At 39.2% G+C, this 22,300-nt stretch overlaps 1 protein-coding gene and 1 non-coding gene across 4 annotated transcripts in view; both read right to left on the reverse strand.

Moving 5' to 3' along the window:
• The window catches only part of TTBK2 (tau tubulin kinase 2), a 170,097-nt gene that overhangs the window by 18,014 nt on the left and 129,783 nt on the right, over window positions 1-22,300 (reverse strand). For all 3 annotated transcript variants that reach the window (XM_049613463.1, XM_049613462.1, XM_049613464.1), the window contains 3 exons: window positions 19,083-19,299; window positions 8,111-8,322; window positions 5,589-6,177 (listed from right to left, as the gene is read on the reverse strand). In XM_049613463.1, the coding sequence (XP_049469420.1) occupies window positions 5,589-6,177; window positions 8,111-8,322; window positions 19,083-19,299 (1,018 nt within the window). The remainder of the gene's footprint in view (window positions 1-5,588; window positions 6,178-8,110; window positions 8,323-19,082; window positions 19,300-22,300) is intronic.
• On the reverse strand, window positions 15,447-15,630 carry LOC125910652 (U2 spliceosomal RNA). The gene has a single exon (XR_007454139.1). It is a non-coding gene; the product is annotated as a U2 spliceosomal RNA (small nuclear RNA).

Raw genomic sequence — 22,300 nt, forward strand, 5'->3', positions numbered from 1 at the left:
ATATTATCATTCCCCAGTCATATTTATACTACTTCCAAAGGTAATATTAAAATGAAGCACTGGTTTTCTTTCTTTTAAAAAAAAATGTTTTTTTTTAATGTTTATTCATTTTTAAGAGACAGAGAGAGCATGAGTAGGGGAGGGGCAGAGACAGAGGGAGACACAGAATCTGAAGCAGGCTCCAGGCTCTGAGCTGACAGGCTGACAGCAGTGAGCCTGATGTGGGGCTTGAACCCACAAACCGTGAGATCATGACCTGAGCTGAAGTCAGACACTTACTCAACTGAGCCACCCAAGCACCGCTGAAGCACTGGATTTCTAAAAGACCATCTAGAACCATGAGATCATGTGGTACAATCTGCCTTGATACTCGGTTTAAGAAATAACTTTTCCACTCCTGTATTAAATTTCAAATCCAACCTCCCTACTAACAGAGATTACCCAATGTCACGTGGACCAGTGGTTTAGACCTCTTTTAGAAGCAGTTCATTTTCTTTTCTTTTTCTTTTTGTATCATTTTAATGTTTATTTATTTTTGAGAGAGACAGACAGACAGAGTGTGAGTGGGAGAAGGGCAGAAAGAGGAGACAGAATCAGAAGCAGGCTCCAGGCTCTAAGCTGTCAGCACAGAGCCCAAGGTTGGGCTCAAACTCACAAGCCATTAGATTATGACCTGAGCCAGATGCTTAACCAACTGAGCCACCCAGGCACCCCTTCTTTTCTTTTTCTTCTCTACCCTTATTTATGTATGCTAGCTTAATCTTGTCTCTCCATTTTTTTTTTTTTTATGTTTCTTTTTTATTTTTTGAGAGAGAGAGAGAGCACAAGAGAGACAGAGCATTGTGGGGGAGGGGCAGTGAGAGAGGGAGACAGAATCTAAAGCAGGCTCCGGGCTCTGAGCTGTCAGCACAAGAGCCCAATAAGGGGCTTGAATTTAAAGACTGCGACATAGGGGCGCCTGGGTGGCTTGGTCGGTTGGGTGTCCGACTTCGGCTCAGGTCATGATCTCACGGTCCGTGAGTTCGAGCCCCGCGTCGGGCTCTGTGCTGACAGCTCAGAGCCTGGAGCCTGTTTCAGATTCTGTGTCTCCCTCTCTATCTGCTCCTCCTCAGTTCATGCTCTGTCTCTCTCTGTCTCAAAAATAAATAAAAGTTAAAAAAAATTTAAAAAATAAATAAATAAATAATTAAAAAAAAATAAAGACTGCGACATCACGACCTGAGCCAAAGTCAGATGCTTAACCAACTGAGCCATCCAGGCACCTCTCCATTTTCTAATCAAAACATAACTTAGTATTTTTCCTGTAAGCCAAAGGTTGGTCTTATTTACTCCCTGTAAATCCATGTTTAGCAGCTTTTTAGAAACGATTGACAGTGAGCCAATTTCAATCAACACTGTTTACCCAAGGAAAAAAATTTAATTTCCAACAGTAACCCCAAACCAATTTTTTTCAAATCTAGCAAATTTAGCCATCTTTCAAAACATATTATTTAAAAAATTTATACATGCTATGTGATAATCAGTGGTTTCATGTTTATGGATAAGGGAATTCCTAACCAAGGCTAACAGCTCTGCACTAATAAAGTTTTCATCAGGTTAGTTTATTATGCCAACTATGCTTGTAAACAGATAAACTTTTGCTTTGCCTATTTTTATATAGTTCCTACATATTTTAAGACATCGGTATATTCTCCCTTCATATCATCATAAAAGAGAAACGAGCCTGAGTGAAAAAGATACAAACTAACAAACATTATCATCAGGATATGTCTTAATTTAAAATATTCAGATAGCCCAGTAATATAGTTTAGCATATCATCCAAGCTAGAACATATAATCAGAGTTGCAAGAGATGTGGAGAAGCTAACTGGGAGCCCTCCCTATTTAATATGTCTGTAGTAAGTTAGGAAATAATACCATCTGCTTTGCAAAAGTAAACTCTGAATTTAAGCCTCAAAAACAGAATCAACATAAATATATTTTTAATCTCATCCCCCACAAGTGAAGGAAATGGTTAAGTTTAATACCTTAGACATAAGTACACAAGTGATGCAGCTGACATTTCTTTAGAGACCTTCAGTTAAGAAAAATACTTTAACAGACACACAGATCAATGGAGCAGAATAGAGAACCTAGAAATGGACCCATAAACATATGGCCAACTAATCTTTGACAAAGCAGGAAAGAGTATCCAATGGAAAAAGACAGTCTCTTCAGCAAATGATGCTGGGAAAACCGGACAGAGACATGCAGAAGAATGAACCTGGACCACTTTCTCACACCATACACAAAAATAAATTCAAAATGGGATGAAAGACCTAACTGTGAGACAGGAAACCATCAAAATCCTACAGGAGAAAATAGGTAGCAACCTCTTTGACCTAGGCCATAGCAACTTACTACTTGACATGTCTCCGGAGGCGAGGGAAATAAAAGCAAAAATGAACTACTGGAACCTCATCAAGATAAAAAAAGCTTCTGCATAGTGAAGGAAACAATCAATAAAACTAAAAGGCAACCGACGGGATGGGAGATGTTCGCAAACGGCATATCAGATAAAGGGTTAGTATCCAAAATCTATAAAGAACTTATCAAACTCAACACTCCAAAAACAAAATAAACAGTGAAGAAATGGGCACAAGACACGAATAGACACGTTTCCAAAGAAGATATCTAGATAGCTAACAAACACATGAAAAGATGTTCAACATCACTCATCATCAGGGAAATGCAAATCAAAACCACAAGGAGATACCACCTTACACCTGTCAGAATGGCTAACATTAACAACAGATGTTGGTGAGGGTGTGGAGAAAGGGGAACCCTCTTGCACTACTGGTGGGAATGCAAACTGGTGCAGCCACTCTGGAAAACAATACAGAGGTTCCTCAAAAAATTACAAATAGAACTACCCTATGACCCAGCAATTGCACTAGTAGGTATTCATCCAAAGGATACAAAAATGCTGATTTGAAGGGTCACGTGCACCCCAGTGTTTATAACAGCACTATCAACAATAGCCAAAGTAGGAAAGCCCACATGTCCATTGAGTGATGAATGGATAAAGAAAATGTAATATATATATACACATATGTATACATACATGATGGTATACTACTTGGCGATGAAAAAGAATGAAATCTTGCCATTTTCAACAACATGGATGGAGCTAGAGTGAATTATGTTAAGTGAAATAAGACAGAGAAAGACAAATATCATATGATTTCACTTATATGTGTAATTTGGGAAACTCAACAGATGAACACAGGGGAAGGGAAGCAAAAATAAGATAAAAAAAGAGAGGGAGGCCAACCATAGAGACTCTTAAATACAGAGAACTGAGGGTTGCTGGAGGGGAGGTGGGTGGGGATATGGGTTAAATGGGTGATGGGGCATTCAGGAGGGCACTTGTTGGGATGAGCACTGGGTGTCATATGTAAGAGATGAATCACTGGGTTCTACTCCTGAAGCCAAGACTACAATGTATGTTAACTAACTTGAATTTAAATTTTTTTTTAATGTTTATTTTTAAGAGAGAGAGAAACAGACAGACAGACTATGAGTGGGGGAGGGGCGGGGAGAGAGGGAGATACAGAATCTGAAGCAGGATCCATACTCTGAGCTTGACAGCAGCAAGCCCAGCACAGGGCTCGAACTCATAAGTAGTGAGATCATGACCTGAGCCGAAGTTGGATGCATAACAGACTGAGCCACCAAGGCATCCCTTGAATTTAAATTAAAAAAGAAAGAAAAAAGAAAAATACTTGTATTTAAAGATATCTGAAAATAAGGCCAAAGTGATAATATCAAATAAATGAATGCAAGTCTTTCAACAACCCGACAGAGAAAATGTTGCAAACAGTGTAAGAGAAGCATGTGAACAATCCCTGTGGATAAAACAGTATTGATGGGAGAAAGCAATACTAGGAGAAATGGAGCCAAGGCTTTAGAAAACCTTTTTTTTTTCCCCAAAATTTTTAATGTTTATTTATTTTTGAGAGAGAGAGAGAGAGAGGTACAAAGAGCAAGCAGGGGAGGGGCAGAGAGAGATGAAGACACAGAATCTGAAGCAGGCTCCAGGCTCTGAGCTGTCAGCTGAGTCCCACATGGGGCTTGAACCCACAAACGCAAGATCATGACCTGAGCCGGTCAGATGCTTAACCGACTGACCCACACAGGGGCCCTTAGAAAACCTTTTTGAAGGGAAGTACACCAGAATGCTTGAGTGACGGCAAGTACATAGCATGAGAGAGTCCAAGATAAGAATAAACTGAAGATGGAAAGAGAAATTAATGGAAAGAGGGAAGGTGGGTGGAAAAAGGGATGAGGGGAAGGGGGGGGTGGTTGGACTTGACTCTAGCCCATAGGTCATTGTGTACAATTTGAAAAAGGATGCTTCCTTAAAGAAGAGACAGACCTACACAAAAACGCAGTTTGGTTAGCAAAGTTTGGGCTAGGTTTCAGCCCCTACTTGCTCCCTGGGCTAGGCCACTTTATTTAGTGAACAACCTGTATAACTGTACAAAGCAGTCCTGGAAAAGAAGAAAAGACTAACTCTGATGTAGAAAGAGGCAGGCATTGATTTTCCTATGGCGAAGTGCAGGTGAATTCCTACAAAGCAGGACACAAAAGCAAATTTTGTTATCTTTTCTCACTGTTTTACACCTGCATTTGGAATTGTGTTCTAATAGAAAAATGTCAGTTTGGGGAACAACATTGTTTTTGGTGAGTTGGAAAAGACAGCTGCTAGATGATTAGGGAATTTGAGAAAACCTGGTACTTCCACCCATGTAAGGACAGAGGTACCTGTCCTCAGGATGGTGCCAAAGATCTCTGTACACAGTTCCTTACTGCCTCCATATTTGACTTTTCTGGGGCTCCAGCTGCTCTCAGTCATCGGGGCATCACTGCTTACTGATTAACAACAGGGTAAAAGGCGTCTCCAGCTGAATGCCCAAACTGAGGGTAATTCCCTTGCAAAAGACCTATATCACAACTGCTTTCAGCTACTTGGTAAAATGCAGACTCCTGGTCTCACTCTCTCCCAGACTTATTGAAGGAGAAGCTCTGGAAGTGAGGCTGGGACTCTGTATTTTACACAGTGGACATCAAAGCTGGAAGACTACTGTTTAAGAGTAATGTAAAATATGAGAAATTTCCGCGTGGAGATTACGAAAAAGAAACAGAACAAAAAGAATCAAACCTAGCCAACTGTACACTATAAAGTACAAATTATACATGCCTTCCTCACCAGGTTTATAAGGCAGAGATTCAAAATCTTTAGAATTACAAACTTTTAAAAAGTCATATCTAAACACACAGCTCTTGTGGACTAATTAGAAATGTTATTCTGAAATTAGGTTATAATGACATTTCATGTGTTGCTACACTGACAGGAAACCTTCACTTGTTTTGAGAAATTTCATATTGGGTGACTGACATAGAACCTACTCCAGACATCACGCCCTATCCCCAAACTTAGGCATCTGCTGAACAATCTCAGTTGATTGCTAGTTGAACTGGTTAGTTCTTTTTTAACAGCACCTTGAATGGATAGCAGAGAAACATAATAGGAACAAATTTCTTACCGCTGTGAGGGGTCCTTCTGCTTGCGCCTCCATTGGACTCGTGGGTGTCACTGCAATAAAGTGACTAGCAGCTCCAGCCTGGAGTTCTAGCCTATCTGTATACTGCTCTGGAGCAGCAGTGGCAGGACACTCCCCAGAAAGTGCTAAGACCACACCTGAGGTTTCTTTCTTTAAATGATCACTTTCTGCCCAAGGACCCAGTAGGAGCTTTTCATCTTGAGGCGATTCCTCCAGGACTTGAAGTACTTCAGGCTCCTCATCAGAAGGGCTTCCAGTTGTTTTATGGCCTAAAGCCTCATTTGTCCTAAAATCCCGAAGGTCCTGCTCCTTGTCCACAATCACCCATTCTTTGGAATCAACCTCCTGCTTGCAGGAGCTCAAGTTAACTGCTATAAATCCATTGCTGGCACCGCCATCTGCCTGTTCAGGGGTGTTGGCAGAGGCAGGCTTAGAAGCATCTGGAAGATATTCTTCATCATAGTGCCAGATATGGTCAGTACGGGACACAGCGGGAACACAAGGCTTATGAAGCAGAGCAGGGAGAATAGATTCCTTTCCTGCACTGGAATCTTTCTGCATTTTCTCCAGGCTTAAGAAAACAGAGAGAAGTTACTCAACTGTCCTAGGAAAATATTTATTGCATAACCTATAAGCTCTATACAGAACTAACATTCACACACAGGTTAGAGAAAAAAATATAAATAAAACATAAGGAAAGTTTCACAGGCTGATTAAGTTCTGCTTTATGTGTCATAATCCTGTTTGGGAAGATGGAGCCCATGGGAGGAAGATGGCTCTCCTGCTGCAGGGCAGAAGAGAAGCCTAACCAGGTTGACTCATGTGATCTATTTCAACTTTTCTTTGACAATTCAATCACACTGCCCTCTCTCTGGCAGACAGGAACAATTTAGCCAAATTTAGCTTTTGCTTCACCAGAAGGCCTACAAAAGGAAATGAAGAAGCTAGTATGCATTAGGCAAATACTTGAAGTGTTTCTTCTTCAGACATATATGTAAATGTACTCATTCAAGTAAATACCAAAGGCAGAACTTTTAAAAAGAAAAGCTGCTATACCTGCTCAAGCACACCCAGTCCACCACGCACATAGCGGTGCACACAGTGGTGGGGGGTCGGGAGGGGGTGGGGGAAGCTTCAAGGTATATTGTCAGTTTGGCTGGATTAAAAGGCAGATGGCAGAGAGGTATAGAGGTATAGAATCTCTCTGCCAGCTGAGGGGCAGGCAATGGTGTGACCATTTGGCTGCACTTGCTTCTAAGAACTGATCTCATCTTCAGGGAAGTAGTTTAAGCAATACACTTTTTGCTTTCCAAGTCTGTAATTAGGTGCTTCAATTCCTTCAACTGTTCCCTTTTCATTCTAGCTTCTGGCTTGAGTTCATTTTCTTGGATTACTTCTCTTAACTCCACCTTATTTTTATTTCTCAGCTCTTCCCTCAACATGGACTCCCTTTGGTTTCATTCCTTTGTTAAACTAATTCTTTACCAAACTAAGCTTTTACTCCTATTGCATTTAGGTCTTTATTCCCAATCTTAGCCACAACTCAAAATGTTTAAGCACTGCCCCATCTCAAATCCATCCTTTTGACCATATCAATGTACAGACATAGCTTCTATCACATAGCTGTGAGACTGAATGACTACCATGTAAGGAAGAATACACATATATGAAGGACGATTGAAAATGGAAGCCAGATTAGACTAGGCCAGAAGTGGCTGAACTGTCTTTAAACACAGTAAACACCATGTTAGTCAATTACATGGTCCTTCTAACATTTCATTGCCAATAGCAGCCACCGGGGATGTACACTGAAGGGCATGCGACCATCACTAGTCACTTGGCTCTTAGTATTACTGCAGTCTTCTTTAATTTATATATAACAATTCTTCTGTTAGCAAAATTTACGGATAATTGGACTTCTAATCATGAACTATAATTATTACCTATGTATAGCTCTCTAAAGTTCCACCTTTCCTTATTTCTAGGAAGAAACTTATTCATGCCTATTTTTCCTACAGTACTTACTCACAGAAGGCCTTCATTAAATTGAATTGAACTGCCTGTCCCTTGTATATAAATTACTTGTTTCCCTCCTTCACGAACTCCCCTTCTTCCTGCACAATACCTTCTTTATCTTGTGCACTCCCAACTCTACACTGCATCTTCTTACTCCAATAAATGAGATCCCTTCCAAACAAGGTAAGTTCAAAATGTTTTTAACTTGTACCTAGTTTTATGAAATTACCAGTTCCCACTGCTCAACTTGCAAGGCCAAAAGCTGTGTTATAAGAACTTGTAACAATATTATAAGACAATTCACATTAAGAATCACAAAGATAATAAAAACATGGATGGAGATGAGAGCTTAATCAAATCAGTACTACAAAAATGCAAACATTTCTTATTTGAAAGACTTTACATTATAGAAATTAGTAATGATGATGTTGAGGATAACTATAGCATCTTTCTTAGTAGCTTTAAAGAAAAGAAAAACTATTTCATACCAGGTCTCAAGAAACTTGTCAGTATCTGGCTTTGGCTCCAGTGTTAGACGTTTTTCCAGCTCAAAGCTGTGGATAGAACGTAACTTCCGTACCAATGGAACATCTCTGTCTGGCTGAGTAATCTCTGAGCGGACACGAATCGGTGAACCAAGGCTTGGAGCATTCAGAATACCATTTACTTGACCATGGCTGTTTTCTTCCTCAGTAGCAGCCTAGACAAAATATAAAAGAAAATAATGAAAAACATTCAGGTGACTATGTATAGGAATTACTGACGTCTTTCAAAATAATATAAGCAAATGCTTGCGATGTGTTTTCAGGAATCAAGATATTTTGGATAGGTGACATCTCTAAACACTTGTCTATTAACCCTTTATAAAATGAATATTGATTTATTCTCAGTTTCAGTATTATTTTAGTTTTTTATGTTTTTGGTACAAAAATAAACAGTCTAAAAATGTTTAACCACCTTAGCTTTTTGTATGATATCTTACAAGATGCTTGCAGGTCTCCATTCCACTAAAGTAAAAATAAAACCTGGAAAGGACATTTTCTTCGAGCCACAGGTGGTCTCACAAGAGGTAGGAGAGGGTGCCAAACATGAATATCCCCTGTTGCTCCTTCTCTAAAAACCAAATGAAAAACCAAACAACAATAAGAAAACTTGGAGCTAGAACAATAAAGAGCTGAGTAGAGCAGCAGGTTGAATATGACACAGCTCAGAGTAGTGGGGCTGCCTAAGGACAGATGCCCACAGCAGCACACTTACCAAGGAAATTAAGCTTGACCCCAGTAATCGGGTAAGAGAGGGAGGTCTGGTATGTTTAAAGATGCCCAACTGGTCTGCTGGCTACCAGCAGAAGCAGAAGACAATCTTCTCTGAGGTAAGACTTCTTCTGAAGTAAGGTCTACAGGACTGCCATCAATTATTAATCAAACACATGGGAAGGAATGCCACCACGACTAACAGAAATAATAATAATTTTTAGAAAAATATTTAAAACTCCCAAAGACATCAGATATTAAACTTGTTAAAATACAGGATATATAGCGGGGAGAGTTAAGATGGTGGAGAAGTAGGGGATCCTGGGCTTTCTTTGTCCCTAAACACAGCTGTATTGAGGTCAGATTTTTTGGAACACCCAGGAAATAGATCTGCAGAGCAACAGAAGGATCTCCACAGTTGGAGGGAAACAGCTTGGTAGATGTGAGGTGCATGGATGTGAACTGGGGAAGAGAAAAACAGTGGAGCCACAGACAAGAGGGAACCATTTCTGTGCAGAGACAAAAGGGAGGGAAAGAGAGAAGGGTTAAGAAAGTGCAACATCAAGTTAGCACAAGAGGAAAACCTCTTTGGACCATGAACTGGGGAGCGAGAAAAACTGAGCATCCCAGTTTTGTTTTGCAAATAGCTTTTGGAGCTCTCACTCCAAGGTTTTGGAAGTATGTGTCTTTCTCCTGAGCGGAGCTGTGGACGCACTCCTGGGGAGAAGGGAGCTGGCCCTGGAGTGCATACTGTAGTGTAGACATCTCCAGGGTACACTGGAAGAGAACAGTCCCCTTCCTGGAGTACTTCTGGAAGAGGGTTTATTGCCTCACCAAGGACAAAAGACCATGCAGGTGACGGCCAAACCCTTTCATCAGCAGGGTGGAAAGGCTCTACTCTGGAGGAGGGGAGTAGATCTGCACTATGCCAGGTCCTTTAAGATTTGGGGTTTTGAATCCCAACTGTGCACCAAGGAGAAGGTGCAGGATACTTGTGGCTGAGGGCAAGGTGACTGCCCTCACTATTCTGTAAGGGCTACTCAACAGTGGTGGTTGGGATCCCCAGTCTGGGGATCAAAGCCTGGGGTGATGCCATTTTTTCCCCCAACACAACACAGTGGGACTTCAGAGAGGAGCACAGCGGCCCCCAGTGGAGTTGGGACCTGCTTACACCATACTCTGCCCCTCCATGCCTGGCAACGGCTTATCTACTGGAAGCAAGATGGAATCTGAGCTAATGCAGCCAGCCTTTCCTCCAGACCAGCACAGTCAAGCACCCCTCAAGCACCAAAGACAACTCATTTTTAGTTTTTTTCTCCTTTTCTCTTTTTTCTTTTGGAACCAGGCTCATAGTTTCTGGTTTACTTTTTGTCATTTCCTTTTATCTTTTTTTTTTTTGAATCAGGCTTTTTAATTTTCTTTTTCCTTCTTTTCTTTTTTCTTCTGCTTCCCCCCCCCCCCTTTCTTTTTCTGTGCAATCAGCTTTATAGTTTTTTGTTCCCTCTCTTTTTCTCTTTTTATGGGATCAGCCTTCGCCGTCCCCGGCACCCCCCCCCCCAGCCTTTTCCTTTTTTCCTAGGGTTACTTCAACAAAAAAATCAAAGCACACCTGGTTGAAGTTCCATACACTCCACCACTACAAGCAAGGAGGAGCTTTGTAAAGGACTGACCAGTGGGAAAGAGCAGCCAAAATGCAACAGCAGAGGGCACACAGCATACACCAGAAACACTTCCTGGAGTGACAGGCCCCGGACAGGGTATGACCCCTTTTTAATACAGTAGTATTCTCAGGTGTAGGAAACATAACAAGCTTTTAAAACATGCAAAGGACAGAAACTTAGCCAAAATGACAAGATGAAGGAATTCTCCCCAAAAGAAAGGTCAAGAAGATATCACAGCCAGGGACCGGCTCAAAACAGATATAAGCAATATATCTGAACAAGAATTTAGAACAACAGTCATAACTACTATCTGGGCTTAAAAAAGGCACAGAAGACACCAGAGAAACCCTTGCTGCAGAGATCAAAGACCTAAGAACTAGTCAGGATGAATTAAAAAATGCTATAACTGAACTGCAAAATAAACTAGATACAGGGACAGCAAGAATTAAAGAAGCAGAGAATAGGTGAAACAGAAGAAAAAATTATGGAAAATCATGAAACTGACAAAAAGAAGGAAAGAAAATTACTAGATGACAAGGGGAGGCTTAGAAAACTAACTGATTACAAGAAACGAAACAATATTCGTATCAAAGGAGTCCCAGAAAAAGAAAAGCGAGGAAAAGGGGAGGTTTATTTGAACAAATTATAGCAGAGAACTTCCCTAATCTGGGGAAGGAAACAGGCATCCAAGTCCAAGAGGCACAGAGAACTCACTTCAAAGTCAACAAAAACAGGTCAACATCACAATGTATCATAGTGAAATTTGCAAAATACAAGGATAAAGAGAAAATTCCGAAAGTAGCTATGGACAAAAGGTCCTAGCCTACAAGGGTAGATACATAAGGTTAGCAGCAGACCTGTCCACTGAAACTTGGCAGGCCAGAAGGGAGTGGCAGGACATATTCAATGTGCTGAACAGGAAAAATATGCAGTCAAGAATCCTTTATCCAGCAAGGCTGTCATTCAGAATAAAAGGAGAGAAAAAGACTTTCCCAGACAAACAAAAAAACTAAAGGAATGTGTGACCACTAAACCATTTCGGCAAGAAATTTTAAGGGGGACTCTCTGAGGGGAAAAAAAAGGACCAAAGCAGCTAAGACTACAAAGGACCAGAGAATATCATCAGAAACACCAAATTGACAGATATCACAATGGCACTAAATTCATATCTTTCAATAATCATTCTGAATATAAATGAAATGCTCCAATCAAAAGACATAGGGTATGGGGCGCCTGGGTGGCGCAGTCGGTTAAGCGTCCGACTTCAGCCAGGTCACGATCTCACGGTCCGTGAGTTCGAGCCCCGCGTCAGGCTCTGGGCTGATGGCTCGGAGCCTGGAGCCTGTTTCCGATTCTGTGTCTCCCTCTCTCTCTGCCCCTCCCCCGTTCATGCTCTGTCTCTCTCTGTCCCAAAAATAAATAAACGTTGGGGAAAAAAAAAAAAAAAAAAAAAAAAAGACATAGGGTATCAGAATGGATTAAAAAACAAGATCCATCTATATTCTGCCTACAATAGACTCATTTTAGACCATAGGACACCCACAGACTGAAAGTGAGGGGATGGAGAACATCTATCATGCTAATGGAGGTCAAAAGGAACCTGGAGTAGCCATGTATCAGACAAACTAGATTTTAAACCAAGGACTGTAACAAGAGATGAAGAAGAGCATTATGTCATAATTAAGGGTCTATACATCATGAAGATCCAACAAATGTAAATATTTAATGCCCCTAACTGAAGAGCACCCACATACATAAGTTGATTAATCACAAACATAAAAAAAACTCCTTAATAATAATACCATAATACTAGGAGACTTTAATACCCCACTTGCAACAGATAGATCATCTAAGCAGAAAATCAACAAGGAAACAATGGCTTTGCATGACATACTGGACCAGATGGGCTTAATAGATATATTCAGAACATTTCATCCTAAAGTAGCAGAATACACATTCTTCTCAAGTGTACATGGAACATTTTCCAGAATTGATCACATGCTGGGTCACAAATCAGCCCTCAAGAGGTACAAAAAGGTCCATATCATACCATGCAAATTTTCAGATCACAACACTATGAAACTTGAAATGAACCACAAGAAAAAATTTGGAAAGCCCTCAAATACATGGAGGTTAAAGAACATCCTACTGAAGAAAGAATGGGTTAACCAGGAAATTAAAGAAGAAATTAAAAAATACATGAAAGCAAATGAAAACACAATAGTCCAAACCCTTTCAGATGCAGCAAAGGCAGTCCTAAGAGGAAAATACATTGCAATTTAGGCCTATCTCAAGAAGTAAGAACAGTCCCAAATACACAATCTAAACTTACACCTAAAGGAGCTAGAAAATGAGCAGCAAATAAAGCCCAAAGCCAGCAGAAGAAGGGAAATAATAAAGATTAGAGCAGAAATAAACAATATAGAAACAAACAAACAAAAACCCCAGTAGAACAGTGTCTACCCCTGCAGGTTAAGGTCCATTTGTCCCTAGCTGTTTTCAGAAAAACAGAACACATCAATGAATCTAAGAGCTGGTTTTTTGCAAGAATAAAAATTGATAAACCCCTAGCTAGACTTATAAAAAAGAGAGAGAGAGAGAGAGAGAGAGAGAGAGAGAGAGGATCCAAATAGATAAAATCATGAAGGAAAGAGGAGAGATCATGGGACACCTGGGTGGCTCAATTGGATAAGCATCCAACTTCAGCTGAGGTCATGATCTCATGGTTCGCAAGTCTGAGCCCCATACTGGTGTCTCTGCTGTCAGCACGGAGCCCGCTTTGGATCCTCTGTCCTCCTTCCATTCTGCCCCTCCCTGGCTTGTGCATGTGTGCACTCTCTCTCAAAAAAACTAAACATTAAAAAAAGAGAAAGAAAGAGATCACAACCAACACCACAGAAATATAAACAATTATAAGAGAATAGTATGAAAAATTATATGCCAACAAACTGGACAATCTGGAAGAAATGTACAAATTCCTAGACACTCACACACTACCAAAGCTCAAACAGGAAAAAATAGAAAATTTGAAGAGGCCCATAAGCAAAGAAATTGAATCAGTTATCAAAAATCTCCGAACAAAGTCCTGGGCCAGATGGCTTCCCAGGGAAATTCTACCAGACATTTAAAGAAGAGTCGGGGCGCCTGGGTGGCGCAGTCGGTTAAGCGTCCGGCTTCAGCCAGGTCACGATCTCGCGGTCCGTGAGTTCGAGCCCCGCGTCAGGCTCTGGGCTGATGGCTCGGAGCCTGGAGCCTGTTTCCGATTCTGTGTCTCCCTCTCTCTGCCCCTCCCCCGTTCATGCTCTGTCTCTCTCTGTCCCAAAAATAAATAAAAAACGTTGAAAAAAAAAAAAATTAAAAAAAAAAAATTAAAGAAGAGTTAATAACGGGGCACCAGGGTGGCTCAGTTGGTTAAGCGGCCGACTTCGGCTCAGGTCATGTCTCGCGGTCCGTGAGTTCGAGCCCCGCATCGGGTTCTGTGCTGACAGCTCAGAGCCTGGAGCCTGTTTCAGATTCTCTGTCTCCCTCTCTCTGACTCTCACCCGTTCATGCTTTGTCTCTCTCTGTCTCAAAAATAAATAAACGTTAAAAAAAAAAAAATTAAAAAAAAAAAAAGAAGAGTTAGTACCTATTCTTCTAAACTAATCCTAAATACAGAAATGGAAAGAAAGCTTCCAAACTCATTCTATGAAGCCAGCATTACCTTGATTCCAAAACCAGACAAAGACCCACTAAAAAGGAGAATTACAGGCCAATATCCCTAATGAACCTAGATGCAAAAATTCTCAATAAGATAAATGTACTAGCAAATCAAATTCAACAGTACATTAGAAGAATTATTAACCATGATTAATTGGGACTTATTCCTGGGCTGCAAGGCTGGTTCAATATGCTATACCACATTTACAAAACAAAGGATAAGAACCATATGATCCTTTATAGGTGCAGAAAAAGCATTTGGCAAAATCCAGCATCCTTTCTTGATAAAGACCATCAAGAAAGCAGAGGTAGAAGGAACATACCTCAACATCATAAAAGCCATATATGAAGCTAATATCATCCTTTAATGGGGAAAACCTGAGAGCTTTACTCCTAAAGTCAGAAACACGACAGAGATGTACACTCTCACCACTGTTGTTCAACATAGTACTAGAAGTCCTAGCCTCAGCAATCAGACAACAAAAAGAAATAAACAGCATCCAAACTGGCAAAGAAGAAGTCAAAACTTTCACTCTTCGCATATAACATGATACTCTACATGGAAAATGCCAAAGACTCCACCAAAAAATTGCTAGAACTGATGCATGAATTCAGCAAAGTCACAGGATATAAAATCAATGCAGAGAAATTGGTTGCATTTCTATACACCAATAATGAAGCAACAGAAAGAGAAATCAAGGAATTGATCCCATTTACAATTGCACCAAAAGCCATAAAGTACCTAGGAATAAGCCTAACCAAAGAGGTAAAAGATCTGTACACCGAAAACTACACAAAGCTTATGAAAGAAATTGAAGACACAAAGAAAGGAAAAAAGATTCCATGTTCATGGATTGAAAGAACAAATATTGTTAAAATGTCTATACGACCCAAAGCAATCTAACACTCAATGTAATTCCTATCAAAATAACACCAGCATTCTTCACAGAGCTAGAACAAACAATCCCAAAATTTGTCTGGAACCAAAGAAAACCCCAAATAGCCAGAGCAATCCTGAAAAAGAAAACCAAAGCTAGAGGCATCACAATTGCAGACTTCAAGATGTATTACAAAGCGGTAATCTAGACAGTATGGTACTGGCACAAAAACAGACACATAGATCAATGCAACAGAATACAGAACCCAGAAATGGACCCACAAATGTAAGGCCAACCTATCTTGAACAAAGGAGGAAAGAGTATCCAATGGAAAAAAGACAGTCTCTTCAGCACATGGTGCTGGGAAAACTGGACAGCGATATGCAGAAGAATGAAACTGGACCACTTTCTTATACCATACAGAAAAGTAAATTCAACATGAATGAAAGACCTAACTGTGAGACAGGAAACCATCAAAATCCTACACTTGATCTTAGCCAAAAGGCCGAGAAGCGATGAAACCATCAAAATCCTACAGGAGAAAACAGGAAGCAACCTCTTTGACCTAGGCTACAGCAACTTCTTGACATGTCTCCAGGGGTGAGGGAAAGAAAAGCAAAAATGAACTACTGGCACCTCATCAAGATAAAAACCTTGTGTATAATGAAGGAAACAATCAATAAAACTAAAAGGCAACCAATGGGATGGGAGGAGATGTTTGCAAATGACATATTGGATAAAAGGTTAGTATCCAAAATCTATGAAGAACTTACCAAACTCAACACTCAAAAAAAAAAATAACCCAGTAAAGAAACGGGCAGAAGACATGAATAGACACATTTCCAAAGAAGACATCCAGGTGGCCAACAGACACATGAAAAGATGCTCAAAATCACTCATCATCAGGGAAATACAAATCAAAACCACAAGGAGATACCACCCCTCACACCTGTCAGAATGGCTAAAATTAACAACTCAGGCAACAACAGATGCTGACAAGGATGCAGAGAAAGAGGAACCCTCTTGCACTGTTGGTGGGAATGCAAACTGGTGCAGCCACTCTGGAAAACAGTATGGAGGGGTTCCTCAAAAAATTACAAATAGAACTACCCTATGACCCAGAAATTGCACTAGTAGGTATTTATCCAAAGGATACAAAAATGCTGATTTGAAGGGGCACATGCACCCCAGTGTTTACAGCAGCACTATCAACAATAGCCAAATTATGGAAAGAGTACAAACGTCCACTGACTGATGAATGGATAAGAAGTTGGAAAGAACCCAAATGTCCACTGAGTGATGAATGGATACAGAAGATGTGGTGTATATATATAATGAAATACTATTTGGTGCTCAAAAAGAATGAAATCTTGCCATTTTCAAGAACATGGATGAAACTAGAGTACATTATGCTAAGCAAAATAAATTAGAGAAATGATTTCACTCATATGTGTAATTTGAGAAACTTAACAGATGAACATAGGGGATGGGAAGAAAAAATGAGATAAAAACAGAGAGGGAGGCAAACCATAAGAGACTTAAATACAGAGAACTGAGGGTTGCTGGAGGGTAGGTGGGTAGGTGGATGGGCTAAATGGGTGATGGGCATAAAAGAGGGCACTTGTCTGAATGAAAACTGGTTGTCATATGAAAGTGATGAATCACGGGGTTCTATTCCTGAAACCAATAGCACAGTGTATGTTAATTAACTTGAATTTAAATAAACTAATTTTTAAAAAAGAAACAGGATATATAACAGTTATACCTAAAATGTTTAAAAAAATAAAGGTCATTATCACAAATATCAACAAGGGATTATTTGGAATTAGCTGATGAATTTAATATTAAATATTCAATCAACAAGTTAAACATCAAATTAACCAGGAAAAGCCAAAGTTTTTAATCAGTGAACTAGAAGACATAGCAAAAGAAATTACCTAGAATGAAGCACAACAAGATAAGGAGAAGGAAAATATGAAAAAAGATGTTAAGAGATTATGAATGAAGCACAAGATTATGTAACAGAATAAAAAGGCATAATATATGTTTAATTGGAGTCCCAGAATGAGAGAACAGAGAGAATGAATTAGTGGCAATATTTTGCTAGGGAATGGCTGTACATCTCTTAGAAATGATACAAAATTATGAATCAAAGACTCAGGAAACAAGATATCCCAACCAGGATAAATAAAAAGAAATATAAGCCTAGACACACTGTAGTTAAAATGTACAACACCAAAGACAAAGAGAAAAGCTAAAAAGTCGCCAGGGAGCAAAGACGGGTGAGAGGGAATGGATCATGTAACAAAGAAAAAAAAAAAAATCCAGAATAACAGACGTTTGAAATTCAATACAGAAGCCAGAGGAAAAATAACTGTCAATCAAAAACTTTGAAGCTAGCATAAACTCTCTTTAAAAATTGAGGCTAGGGGCGCCTGGGTGGCTCAGTCGGTTAAGCGTCCGACTTCGGCTCAGGTCATGATCTCACGATCCGTGAGTTCGAGCCCTGTGTCAGGCTCTGTGCTGACAGCTCAGAGCCTGGAGCCTATTTCTGATTCTGTGTCTCCCTCTCTCTCTGACCCTCCCCTGTTCATGCTCTGTCTCTCTCTGTCTCAAAAATAAATAAAACGTTAAAAAAAAATTGAGGTTAAAATAAATACATTAACAACTAAGTAAAAATTGAAAGTCTTTTCAAAAGATCTGAACTAAAGGAACTTCTAATGGAAATACTTCAGAAAGAAAGAAGGTGAGTCCAGGACTTCCAAAAATGTAAGGAAATGGTAAATATCTTTGAAAAATCCACATAAACACTACTGCTATAAAAGAACAGTAACACTAATAATCTAATTTGAGTAATGTTTTTGAAAAGGAAATAATTAAAAAATAGAAGAGAACTAAATACAGATTAAATAGTGACAATGGGTGAAAGAAATTACAGTAAGTATGTTCTATGTCAAATGCCATTTCATACTCTCATATACACAGATACCCCTGTGGGCTGGCAACTAAGAATGTCACTAGAGATTTTTATTTTATTATTTTTTTACCATTTCTTTATTTTTTGAGAGAGAGAGAGAGACAGATGGGGGATGTCCCCCAGATGTCTCTTGTCCCACAGACAGGCCAAGCTCCTCACAACTGATCATGGAAAATTCTTTTCAAGATACACTTCATAAAGCATGACTAGCCAATTTTCTATCAGTTATGTCAATAGGTATGAGCCCAAAGTCTCATTTCACACCTATACATTTAACTTCTATTCCAAATAAACCTTTATAAAAACATAAGAAGCACCAGAAACTAACTGGTTCATAATTCACTGCCTCTCCATTCCCATTAATCTTCATTTTATCTTCTATGAACTGGAAAGGACAAGGAACAGTAAAGGCAAAAAGAAATTTGGGGATAATATGCCCCAAGATTATTAAAAATTAACCATTTAATTCAGAAATCTGTATCTCTCTCCATACTTACAAGTAGTCCTGCTTACAATCCTAAGGAAGAAAAAATCATGTCAATTATTCAACATCCACTATGTCACCTCATGATCAGTTCAATGTTTTCCATTCCCAACCCTCATTTCCCCACCTCCACTTGAGGCAATTTTCAGAATGGGTACTCCTAGTTCCCTAGGTCCACACTAAAGAAGGGGCCCAGAGTTTTGTCATATTATTTAGAAAGACTATTACTTCTTTTCTATAGATGTCTCTTCTTTTAGTCTCTGTGTCTGGTTATTTTTTAAAAATCCCTTCATCTTTTTCACAAAATACAAGACGAAGATTAATGTTTAGCATCTATACCTGAGTGCTACGGGCAAAATTAGCCAAGATGTTGCAATTACAAATATATAAATCACTAGCAATAAATGTTCTACTTCTCAAAGTTAAGAATCATGATACTTAGCTACATTAACAGAAGAAAAACATTAAGCACATAGAAAGATATTCTTCCTATACAAGAAATACTAACCTTACAAATCCCAAGCTTTATCTTGTTCCTGTTGGCATCCATCTCTTCCCAGACATCCTTCTCCTGGGGACGTGGGTGCCCCAAAGATCCAGGCAATTTATCTGGTGACACACCAACAGGGATGCCATTCTCCCCATCACTAAGCTGTTCATCTGGAAACACCTCATCTGTATTTTCTCGAAGCAAGTCTCCTGGGATGGGAGTGGCATTGGCAATTCTAAAAATGTGGAGTGAAAAAAAGGTAGAACTTAAAAACACCAGAATCAAAAGTTACTCTAAGATTATCCTACATTTTGTTTCTGGACTTAAATCATGAAGTCTATACATGAGTAAAAGAGTAATACAAAACAAAACCAAAAACCTCAGAAACTTAGGTCATGCCAATTGTACAAAATAAAACTGCTTCTGATCAGTAGAATTTTCAGGCTGATCTAAAAAAAGAAATGTTAACAATAACTCACTGATTCAACAATTATTGCTCTATTTTCTAATAAGTCCCTGTCAGTTGTAGTATTTTCTATTCTTTACCCATTTTTTTTTCATTTAGGGAATAAAAAAAACTATAAGCAAAAAAATATTAAGTGTCATAACGATATAAGCAGGTATGTGATCACTTGTATTTTTTAAATAGTGTAAAATGTATCTAGCGTTCTGCATTTACAGACTTTTTACTAAGTATCTACTATATGGAAAGCTCTAGGGAAATGAGAAAGGAAATTCTTGCCCTCTGGGTGAAACTAGAAATTCTATAATTATACAGTTCTGCATGAACTGACCATGAACAAAATTTAAAAAATATTGACACCTGTCAATATATTTCTTTCTAAGTAATTTCATGTCCCATTTATATGGCTGGTCATCTCTCCCTTAGACCGCTGGCCCATGAGGGGGCTTTTCTAGTTCTTAGTTATCACTCATTAAGTGTTCAGATCCTTGTATGCTCTTATGTTCTAGAACTATGCTCTGTATACTAGTTTGTATTTTATTTTTATTTGTTTGGTTTTTTTTTTTTTAGTAGGCTTCACACCTAGCACAGAACCCAATGTGGGTCTTGAACTCATGACCCTAAGTTCAAGACCTGAGCTGAGATCAAGAGTCAGATGCTTAACCAACTGTGCCACCCAGGTGCCCAGTTTGTTTTGTTTTTAAATATTGCCGACTGAACACAATATTTACCACACAGTGAAACCTTTTCTTAGAAGTGATCTGGAATGTCTAAAAATAGAAAAAACAGTCTTCACTAGACTAACTATACTGACACATACAATCAATATGAGTGGTAAAATAGGCATCTTCTTAGTGAACCACTCCAAGGGTGACAACGCTCTGGCCCAGGTATTGTCAATATGAAATGCTGTGAGAACAAAGATCAGTCATTTTTCAGGGACTTGTTCTACCTAAGTTGACCTTCGCTACCACCTCTCCCTACTAGGGCCAATAGGAGAAGATGAATCTCTTTATCAATATGTTATACGTATGTAATTAGAAAAGCACTGATAATAGCTCTCAGGAAAAAAATAGCTCTCAGGCCTGTAAAGTGGTTCTTATAGTTCTGACATTGGGAACACACTGAAAAAGGTAGTGTGGCCTAAAATAGTTCATATAAAGGGATTTATGATAAAAAGAAAGTTCAAAAGTAAATAAAGTTCATAAAGGTCATAAACTGGCTACTAAAACATTTTTCAGATATAAGTTCAGTATACAGATTGATGCTAGACATTACAACAGACACTAACATATATGTGCTACATGGCAATCCAAATGTTTATTAAAAGAATTCCCTGTATTCTCGAGGACAGAGAATGGCAAAAGAATCAATATTTGAATTCAGGAAGGTCGGTCTACTAGCCCTACAATTTTTTCCCATTTTAAATCTCTCAGTTTTCTTCCAATCCTTTCTTCCCTATGCCTAGCTACTATTCCACAGTTTCTTTCCAACCCCCCAACTCCTTGGCATTTCCTTCTCCACTCCTGAGGAAACAAAGTACATCTCCACCTACAAACTGCTTCTAATTTTATTCTATCCCAGTTTCCCTCTTCTCTCATATGCTGCGGTCTAATTCCACACACTTCAAGGGGCTCTCACATCTTCCCCACACGGGCTCTCCTGCACATGACTTAGGTTCCTCTCTGCATTTATTCCCCATTTTTAACCCTTACATAATTCTATTTTCTTCATTCTCCTATAGCTCTGATCCAAATCCGGAGTTTGCGATATGGAAAGAAATTCCTTCCCAGAAAAATCATATTTCATTCAGGAGTTGAATGAATGCAAAAGTATATGTAAGAGTATTATTAGCACATTAGCACATTGTGTGTGTTTGTGGACAAGGTATAAATTATAGAAACATTAAGGGAAAAAAAGTAAGGACATGTATGGAAGAATTGGACAGATGTCAAGAAAAGTACTAAGAAGAGACATCCTTTTCACACTTCCTTCCCCATAATCTAAGGCAGGCATTAGCCAACTAGGGCTGTGGGCCAAATCTGGCCAGCTCACCTATTTTTGTAAGTTAAGTGTATGGCATGGGTCATGCTCATTCATTTACATATTGTCTGTGGCTACTTTAGCACTATAATGGAAGTGGTAGTGGCGACAGAGACAGCACAGCTCACAGATATTTATCTGGCCTTAATAGATAAGGTTTGCTGAAAAATCAGTATTTTAATTCAGAGGTCAGCAAATTCAGTCACTTCTTAACGGGCCAGATAAATGGTAGGCTTGTAGGCACAATACTTTTCAGGCAAGATTCACTGATGGATGCTAAAACTTGTGGGAGAAAGTACAATGAAAAACAAGTTTTGGGGTGCCTGGATGACTGAGTTGATTGAGCGTTCAACTTCAGCTCAGGTCATGATCTCACAGTTCATGAGTTTGAGCCCTACATCAGGTTCGCTGCTGTCAGTACGGAGCCCACTTCAGACCCTCTGTACTCCTCCCTCTCTGCCCTTTCCCTGCCTGCATTCTCTCTCTTAAAAAAATTTTTTTTAAAAAATAAATTTAAAAAAAAGTTTATTTGAATGGTCTCAAAACATCTTCCCATAAAATAATTACTTACAAAGGGAAAAATAGTAACTTCACAGTGGAAAAATCTAACATCACCCTAACCAGATTAACAACATTAATACCACCAGTAATAAGACATACTGACATCATGTACCTCCTTACTTAATACCCATAATTTCCCTCTGATCTTAGCTTTAAATGTAAAAAATGA

The sequence above is a fragment of the Panthera uncia genome, assembly GCF_023721935.1.
Source record: "Panthera uncia isolate 11264 chromosome B3 unlocalized genomic scaffold, Puncia_PCG_1.0 HiC_scaffold_1, whole genome shotgun sequence".
Lineage (NCBI taxonomy): Eukaryota > Metazoa > Chordata > Mammalia > Carnivora > Felidae > Panthera > Panthera uncia.